At 28.8% G+C, this 9,720-nt stretch overlaps 1 protein-coding gene across 1 annotated transcript; it reads left to right on the top strand.

Annotated features, from left to right (window-relative positions):
* The first annotated feature begins 306 nt into the window (after nucleotides 1–306).
* On the top strand, nucleotides 307–9,437 carry LOC120091250 (GDSL esterase/lipase At5g03610). The gene is made up of 5 exons (XM_039049197.1): nucleotides 307–481; nucleotides 583–837; nucleotides 6,616–6,887; nucleotides 7,744–8,059; nucleotides 8,923–9,437. The coding sequence occupies exons 1-5, from the start codon at nucleotides 427–429 to the stop codon at nucleotides 9,129–9,131; spliced, it is 1,107 nt and encodes a 368-aa protein (XP_038905125.1). The 5' UTR covers nucleotides 307–426; the 3' UTR covers nucleotides 9,132–9,437.
* The last annotated feature ends 283 nt before the right edge of the window (nucleotides 9,438–9,720 follow it).

Below are 9,720 nucleotides of genomic sequence, written 5' to 3'. Positions count from 1 at the left end.
AGATTTCTATATCAATTTTCATAAGCCAATAAATCTAATTCAAACATAATATTTTCAAATTTAAATTGATGCCATCTATGTATAAATTAATAAATTTTTCGGGGGGAGAAAAATTGAATCGTCCCTTTAAAAACAATGTCAAGCCAGAGAAAGCCTTAAACGCCACGACTTTGAAGTTGAAACAATGGCGTATGGGCAAAAATTTGACAAATATAGAGTGGTTGAGGTAAGGAAAAGGTGACGGGCAGGTGAGTTTATCATTGGTGGATTGCCTTTTCTTTGCTCTCCTATATAAGAGTACAGTCTCAAACACTTCCCATTTCCAAAAACTCCGTCAAACATTTGGCCCCAAAAAAAAAAGCAAAAAAAAAAAAAAAAACACTTCAAACTTCAAAGAGATTCCAATTCCAAATCTAAGCTCCTTTAATGGACTCCAAAAAGCTCCTCTGTCTCTCTCTCCTCTGTTTCTCTCTCCTCCCAGGTTCCCTTCTTCCCCCACTCTCTCTCTAAAACCCCCCTCTAACCCCTTCTTTCTCTCTCTAATTATTTTTTTTGGGTATTTTTGAAAAATTTTGGGTGCAGAATTATATGGGGTGGTTGGCGGCGGCGGCGGCCACCATCACCGCCACCGCGAGCGGCGGAGGAGTCAGAGTCTTGGAGGAGGGGAGCTGTCGGATTCCAATCCTAGAAAGATGTTTGTGTTTGGGGATTCTTACGTGGACACCGGAAACAACCGGAAACCGGCGGCCAAATCTTGGCAGTATCCGTATGGAATTACTTTTCCCGGGAAACCTACCGGCCGGTTCTCTGATGGCCGCGTTTTAACCGATTACCTAGGTAACTCTCAAATATTTACCATCTGATTTTTTTTTTTAATTTTTATTATTATTTTTTTTAAGAGCTCTGATTTATCTATCGTGTCAACTCATCGTATTTTTCTCTAATGATCGTATTTTATCGATCGTTCCACTCATTTTTTTGGCTATCTATTTTTTTTTATTTAATTTAAGCTTCATTTAATTTGAATAAATTAAGTTGTTTATGGATATTTATTGTTTTTTTCATTGTTTATTTAGCTATGATAATTTTATAATATATCACGATATAAATAGGTTGATTAAGCTTTTTATAAATAAATTCAAGAGTGGTAAGCTTGAAATCTCAACTTGAAGTTTGTGATTTACTATTCTATAAAAATAAATCTCAAACAAATGGAAGTTTATTGACGATATATGCATGTGTATACTTTTAAAAATTCGTAACTAATATTTTGCTTTGAAAAATTATATATATATATTTAAAATTTTGATTTAAACTTTTAAATCATAGACAATTAAAAGGTTGGGCCAGTTTGCATTTTTCTAAAAAAATTCAATTGAGTTTTAAAGAATTTGTACTTCTTAACTCTAATTAGTAAAGTATGTAAATCAACCAAAAGTATCAATCAAAGTAATTGATTTTAAGGTTTAAAGAGAATTTGAACTTCTAAACTCTAATTAGTAAAGTATGCTTAAATCAATTAAAGTATCGATCAAAGTAATTGATTTTGATTTTTTTTAAAGAGTGTGCCTACCAAATAAAACTATTAGTTTTGTTATTGTTGTCGGAGTGAACTTTAACTCAAGTGATGCTTATGTTGTATTAGTGATAAAGAAACAAGTCTGTTATTTAACGTTTCATATAGTAACAATTTTTTTTTTTTTTTTGTTTATGAAAACTAAGCCTATTTCCTTCTCATTTTTTATAATAATTTGCTATCAAGTTTATGATTAAACTCTCAGTCAAATTCCAATAACAAATTTTTAAAACCTGTTTTTTTTTAGTTTTCAAATTTTAACTTGGTTTTTTTAAATTATTAGTAAAAAGTAAATAATTAAGGAAGAAATTTGGAGGGAACTAATGTTTATAAACTTAATTTAAAAAACAAAATAGGCATAAAATTTTCACTTTCTACTGTACTAAAAAAAATCTTTTGTCAATGTTTTGTGACCTGTCTATTATTTTAAGGATAATTGTTTCAATTAACAAAACCGTTAGAAATATTTTCAAATAGAACAAAATATCGTTGTCTATCATAGAAATCGATAGTCTATTAATATGATAGATAATAACATTTTACTATATTTGTAAATAAGTTGATTTTTTTTCTATATTTGACAACAACTCTGCAATCTTCACAAACCAATAACATAATTTTTCAATTTTCAAAGGTGGCCTCTAAACCCTACACACACACTAGAATACCAAAATAAAGAAGGGGCTAAATAAACACATTTATTTTATTTATTTTTTTAAAGAAAATACCATAAATGAGGAGGAAAAAAAATTGGTTATAAAAATAGAAGGCAAAGATCATTATCAGATGGATCTAAAAACCAGACTAAGGTAGTGAACAAACATCTTTTACATTTAAAAACAAAAAGAATTAAAATATAATGAAAGGAAAGCATTGTATGATTAAAGGTAAGTCTAAAAACAAAATATAATATTCAAAAGGCTTGAAAAATAAATAAAGATAAATGTGCTTTATTTTTAAGGCCACATATCTTTAGCTTTAGTTTTATGGACACAAAGTGATTCAGATTTGCTTTAAGAAATAAGTAATAAATTTAAAAAAAGGAAAAAAAAAAGAAAAACAGGATCAATGAAGATGGTGGGTTCCTCCTTGCTTTTAGATAAGCCTTTTTTTCCCCCTAATATTCTTTATTTGACTTTGATTTTTCCAATTTTTATTAAATGTCTATAGACACTTCAAATTTTTTATAACGGTAAATATTTTTTATAAACTATTTTTTATATTAAAAGATTAAATTTATAAACACTATTCTCGCAAAAAAAAAAAAAAAAAAATTAAGCAGTGTATATTAGAGATTAAAAAGTCTGTAGTTTGAATCATTTCATTCCTATTGTACTAAAAAATGGTATATTCATACACACATATATGTTTTTACAAATGTTTTTAAAACTCAAGTTAAATTTTGAAAACAAAATAGTATACTTCAAGAACAATTTTTAAAAAATTTGATTAAGGATTCAATTTTTTTTTTCTTATAATGACGAATATTATTTTAAAAAGTTAGGAGAAAATAAACTAAATTTAAAAATCAAACCAAATAGTTATACATGTAAATTAAAAGAAAAACAACTTGATAGTCGTGCCACATGTGCTAAATATTACTCGAGTACATAATAAATCATTTTTGAAAAACTAATGATAGCGATAATAGGAACTCTAAAAAACTTTAAACCAAGATGGAAGAAGTTTAGTAGTCAATTAGAAACTAAAATGAACTTTGAATGCAAATAAATATTTGGGTGAATATCAATTTGGGGTATGCATCAATTTAAACACTGAACTTTTATAAGTGTATCAATTTAAACCTTGAACTTTATAAATATATTAATGTAAACTCTAAACTATCATTAGTGTATCAATTTAAATCTTGAAATTTCGTAAGTGTATCAATATATACCCTGGACTTTTATAAGTATATCAATGTAAACTCTAAACTTTCACTAATGTATCAATTTAAATCTTGAAGTTTCGTAAATGTATTAATTTAAACCCTCAATTATATTTTATTGGAATAAGTATTTTATTTATATAAACTTATGAAAGTTTAGTGTTTAAATTGATGTATCTATGAAAATTTAGAGTTTAAACTGATATACTTATAAAAGTTTATCGATACAAATTCTAAAGTTTATCGATATAAATTGATATTCACCCTAAATATTTTGAAAGTTGGGAAATAAATTTAAAAATTTTGAGCGCAAAAGGTGATTTTAAGTTTTTGTTTTTAATTTTTTAAATTATGATCTGTGGAAGGATAATTGCCAAGTCAGGGAGTGACACTTTTTGGTTGTAAAAATCAAGAATGGATGCATTATTGAGTCAGCTTTTTTTTTTTTTTCTTTTATATTTTTCTTTAATTTAATTGGTATAGGGATGGCTGTGACTTTTCAACGTGTCAGTTTAGCATTACCCTTTTCTTTTTTCCTGACAGACAGTCTTACTTTCTCACTTGATTTAAAGAATTTGGATATAACTTCATTTTCACTACATTTCTTTACTTATCATCATTATTTTCTTCCCTTTGTCTTTTCCTCCCTTTTTATCATTCCTCTATTTTCTCTTTCTCTTTCTTTCATATATTATATATTTTTTTAATTTATACTTTGACCCATTAAAGTATATTCAAGTCTCTATTTTTTGGTGTAAATTCAAACTTTTGGGATTTAATTCAATTTAAAACTTATTTTATTAGTTTGAATTTAAATATATTGGAATCTTCTTAGTTTAAGTTTTATTAAAATTAATTTTGGGTAGCATTTATCAATTCAAATATACAGGCAACAATCACGATCTCAAATATTTAGTGTTTAACCATTTACTTGTCAATTGTTGAACTAAATACCATTCTATCTAATTAATTCAAATACATTATTAAGAAATATGGTTAGAATTTAATGGTCTAATTACTAATTAAGTTCATAACTTAAAATATGCTTTTAATTTCTAGAGTTTCATGATGATCTTTGAAGGCATTAATATTAATAACCTATTTTTAATTGTCAAGTTGAATTTCTAACTTGCACAGTATTGTAATTTTATTATCCTAAAACAATGTTGTAACCCTGAGTTTTTTTGTTTTTGTTTGTGTGTGTGTTTTTTTAAATAGTTGAAACTATGAATCTAGTTGCTATGTATATACTTTGTCTACAAACTTTTCATTAAAAAAAAGTATATATATAAAAAAAAGACTATTTTAGTCCATGTAGTTTAGTTTTGTTTCATTTTAGTCATTATATTTTCAATAAATCTTAAATCTAATTTTTCAAAGTTAATTTTTACGTAATTGATTGAGAATTTATTTAATTTAACTTTTCAAGCAATTAATTTTGAAAAGAATTGAAAACAACTCAAAATAGTTTTAGAAATGCTTTCAAAATTTATTTTAAACCGTTTTTATCAAAAGAGTTTAAATAAAAATGATTTTTTTAAAGAAAATATTTCTTTTCAAGTCAATACAAATGGATTCTAAACTATCAAGATTTTTGGAATGATCTTTCACTTAATTTTTTTTTTGGGTGAAGCATATTGTTAATTTTTCCTTTTAGTTTATAGCCTTTCAAAATTTTCAATTTAGTGTTGATATTTTAATACCATTAATTAGGGTAATTATTTTAATTGATAAAACTGCTATAAATATTTTTAAATACACCAAAATGTCATTAATAGATATTTTACTATATTTATAAATAGACATTTCTATCCATGTTAGTGCTAGACACCGATATATATCTATCATTATCTATTCTTGATAAACATCGATATTTTGCTAAATTTGTAAATAAATTAACTTTATTTTCTTGTATTTGAAAAGGGCCTTTTTAATTATTTCTTTTCGACGAAATTTATAAGAAAAATTAAATCATACAATGAAAAGTCAAAGTTCGATGCAACTTCTTAGAAATTATTTTCTTTTATGGCCTATTTTTTCCATTTAATTTACGCCAATTCACTTGATGTATTAGTACAATAAGAAAAAGCGTTGTATGATTTAAAAGATTTAAAAGTTAGTCACGACAAATTTTGAAAGTTAGAATTTCATCCCATTCGGTTTATTTTTAAATTATAGGAATTAATTTTTAACTTTCATCATTTAAATACAAATTTCGTATTTTTTTAAATAACAAGGAAATAATTTCTTAAAAAAGACTAAAAGAAGCAAAATGTAAACTTTTCCATTTGGGATAGACAATTTAAGTGTTTTTTTTTTCTTTTAATGTTTTTAGATCCATTAAACTCATCCATGTGCATTTAGTAAATAACGTGAATTGTATTTCTTAAAATTGTCTTTAAATTATGTTATCTAAATAGTAAAGAATCTTAAAATAACATTGTTATGTGTTTTACGTATCAATTGAAATTTTATAATACGACTTACATTACAAAAAAAAATAAAAAATTTGATAAATATAATATTTCAACCTACAAACTCAATCTATTTTTATTAAATTAAAATAATACTATATATGATATTATAAAACAATAAATATATATTTTTTTAAATTAAATCATTTTTCATTAATAATAATATATATGCGATATACTAATTTCAATTTGTTTGTTTGGTCTATTAACTTTTGACTTAGATTAATCAGAGAAAAAATATTTATTTAAAAAGTCATTATTGTTTAAAATTTTTTAATATGAATAATTTAAAATACTTTCCAAAGTTATCACATAGGAATAATTTGAAAATATTTTTAAATAATAGATTATGATAGACTTATATTACTAAATGAATTCTATTGACGCGAAAGAATGTGATATTTTGTTATATTTTTAAATATGGTTGATTAATTTTCTTATATTTAAAAATAACGTTTGTCTTAAAAGAAAATAATAATAGAAAAAATAATCTACGGAAACGAACCTGCTAAACCTTTTCAGCTGTTCTATTTCTTTCCCTTGTTTTGTCGGTATTCGATACTCGAAAAATTCTTGATTTCTGTTCTGGAAGCCGATGATGGAAAAAGATCATTTATTAAATCGGCTGGATTATGGAGCACTATTGGGTTATTGAATCTTCTCTGTGAAAAATGCAGCCAAATATCTGAAGGTGAAGTCTCCGATACCATACAAATGGCGGAAAGTAGGGTTCGGACAGTTGAAATACGGGATGAACTTCGCGTACGGCGGCACCGGCGTGTTCGATACGTTTGTAATGAGCCCTAACATGAGCACTCAGATCGATTTCCTCCACCAGTTGATCGGCGAATCGACGTTCACCAGCCGAGATTTGCAGTCCTCTGTTGCGCTCGTCTCCCTCGCCGGCAACGATTATAACGTCTACCAAGCCACCAATGGCTCTGCACAGGTCTTTTCCCCAAAACTCATCTTCTTAATTTATAAACCCTATTTTGAACTTTTAATTTCGCATCCAATAAATCTATTTCTATTTTTTCCCCTAAAAATTAAGTTCATTTTCAAGAAAAAGAGTTTGAATTCCAAATTTCAAAAGCAAAAGGGAAGAATTGTAAAAACTATTTTTGAAGCACGGTAATTGTTGCAATTACACCCTTAAAATTTTTCAATTATAAAAATTGAACTCTAAACTTGTACGATGGTTTAAAATAGACTATCACTTGTACTAATAGTAGAAATTGAACTCTCAAATGATGAAAATAGAATCCACAAACTTATAATATTTTTAGAATGCATACAATTATATAAGTTTGAGAACTCACTTTTTATAATAAAAAGTTTGAAGTTATAATTATAACTATCACCGACTTTAGCTATAACGAACTGAACCCAATATTTTTATTTTTTATTTTTTTAATGATCTTTTGTTGATTTGTTGATTAGATGCAGATAAAAATAGAAAATAATGGTTATTAGACTACCAACTTATTAACTAGAATAGAATAATTATGAAGATTTAAACTTAAAAAAATATGCTCTTCGTATAAATTCTATTAGAAATAATGAAAAAGTTATTCAACTTAAACATAGCTACTTTTTTGAAGAGTCACAAATTCGAAACTCTACGTCTCTACCCCATATTTGTAAGGTATATTCATATAAAAATTAACAATAAATGATAAAATATAACGTTTAAGATATGATTGAAAATTGAAAAATATTTCAAAGAAGAGGATGGTTATTTGCAAATTCCATGACGAATCCCAAATATAAACCAGTTGATTAAAACTTTGGCATGTTGGTTTCAGGGTTGGCAGCCATTTATAGCGAAAGTGGTGAACCAGCTAGAGGTGAACCTGAGGCGGATCCATGGGCTGGGGGTTCCAAAGATAGTGGTGACCGCTCTTGAGCCACTGGGCTGCCTTCCCAGCACCACAGTTGCATCCTCCTTTCAACAGTGTAATGCAACTCAGAATCAGCTTGTCAACTTCCACAATCTGCTGTTGCAACAATCTGTGGCTAAACTCAACAATGAAGTCAAAGATCCCTCTGCATCTACTTTCATCCTTCTTGATCTCTATTCCTCTTTCATGGCTGCTCTCAACAACGAAGGAGCCCATCTTGGTGACTCTCTCTTTCAATCTTCTTCATTAAACTTTCTTTAGTCCCATTGGTTAATGAAATTTTGGACCGAGGGTCGTGTAAGGGTCCTAGTTAGGATTTAGGAACATTGGAATGATATTAGTAAGGGCATAAGGGTAATTAGTTAGAGATTAAGTGTATTTGGTTATAAATAGCGGGAGAGGGATTGAGGGAAGACAGACAATTGTTGAGTGATCTTGAACTTTTGTTAGCACACTCAAGTGGGGAGGGTTCCAATTGATCCTAACAATTGGTATCAGAGCTTTCACTTGGAAAAGCTTGTTAGAGGAGAGGTTGGATGTGATGAATCGGAAGATTGGAGGTATCCTAACAGGCTGTTCTTCCTCAACTAAACAGTCTTAGTTTATACTGACGGTTGACAAGGAAATAGAATGATGTTTAGCGTAGTAGTTACCATAGTCCTGTTCCCTTGGCGAGGTGGACATAGTGCTGAGTGTACATTTGATTTGATTGTTTATGTTGTTGATCCTGCTACCTCTTACACATTCGAATCCCAAACCAAAAAGAGTCGTTATGAATTGGCTGCAATGTTTGAAATGATTTTTGAAGACAAATGTTTTTATGTCAAACATTTCTGAAATATTGCTAACAAACTTTAGAAACATTTTAGGTGCTTTTTAAGTGCGTACAAATTTCGTAATTCATTTTGTATCATATTACTTAACACTATGCAAGTTTTGAAGTCTGCTTAAACTCACTTTAGGTCTAGGAATTTGACATAGATGAACTTCGCATAATCTCTTAGAAGTAAATGATCTGATACTTATTCGACGAGAAACACCGACCCCAGAAAGTAATGCTGCAATTGGAAACTATTTGTGCAGGGAATGTGAAGTTTGAGAACCCAATGAAGCCGTGTTGTGTGGGAATAAGCAACGAGTATGCATGTGGGAGTGTGGGTGTGAACGGGGAGAAGAAGTACACGATATGTGAAGATCCGGGAGCCGCATTCTTCTGGGATGAAGTGCATCCTACTCAGTATGGGTGGTTTGCTGTGTACTCTGCATTGCAAGCCAATCTAAAACAGCTTTAAGCTTTGAATTTACTTAGAGATCAGATAAGTGACCTCCCAATTTGACAAGACATTTCATTCATTCAATGATCATCTGTCATGTAATTTTCAAATAATATTTTGGCATAGTCTCTTTGCCTGTGCTCTCTGATTTGCTTGTATGTATTCATTTCTCTCTTTCCTCTGTGTGTGTAAGTCTCCATCTTCTTCTTCAAGTTCAGAGCTAATATTTCTTTCTTCTCTCTCTGTTTGTGTATGAAACTTCCCAAATTGTTGGGGTCAAGTTCATAGCTAATTTTTGTATTCTCAAGCCTTTTCGTGGTTTCAGATTGAAGTCTCTAACTCTGACTATTTGGTGTGTTTAATACCAATCTCTCTCTCTCTTGCAACAACTATGAGGATGGGGATCGAACTTTTAACTTCTAAGGAGGAAAGTCTCTCTCTCGTGCAACAATTGTGAGGATTGGGGATCGAACCTTCAACCTCTAGGGAGGAAGGCGATATCAACTACCATAGAGTTAGCTTAATTTGGCTTTCTTTCTTATTGGTCAAGTTCATGGCTAACTTTTGTTTTCTCAAGATCTTTTATAGTTTCTTGTAGCCCCTTCGG

This window comes from Benincasa hispida, chromosome 11, assembly GCF_009727055.1.
Source record: "Benincasa hispida cultivar B227 chromosome 11, ASM972705v1, whole genome shotgun sequence".
In the NCBI taxonomy this organism is placed as follows: Eukaryota; Viridiplantae; Streptophyta; class Magnoliopsida; order Cucurbitales; family Cucurbitaceae; genus Benincasa; species Benincasa hispida.
This window is presented reverse-complemented; position numbering and strand designations above follow the sequence as displayed.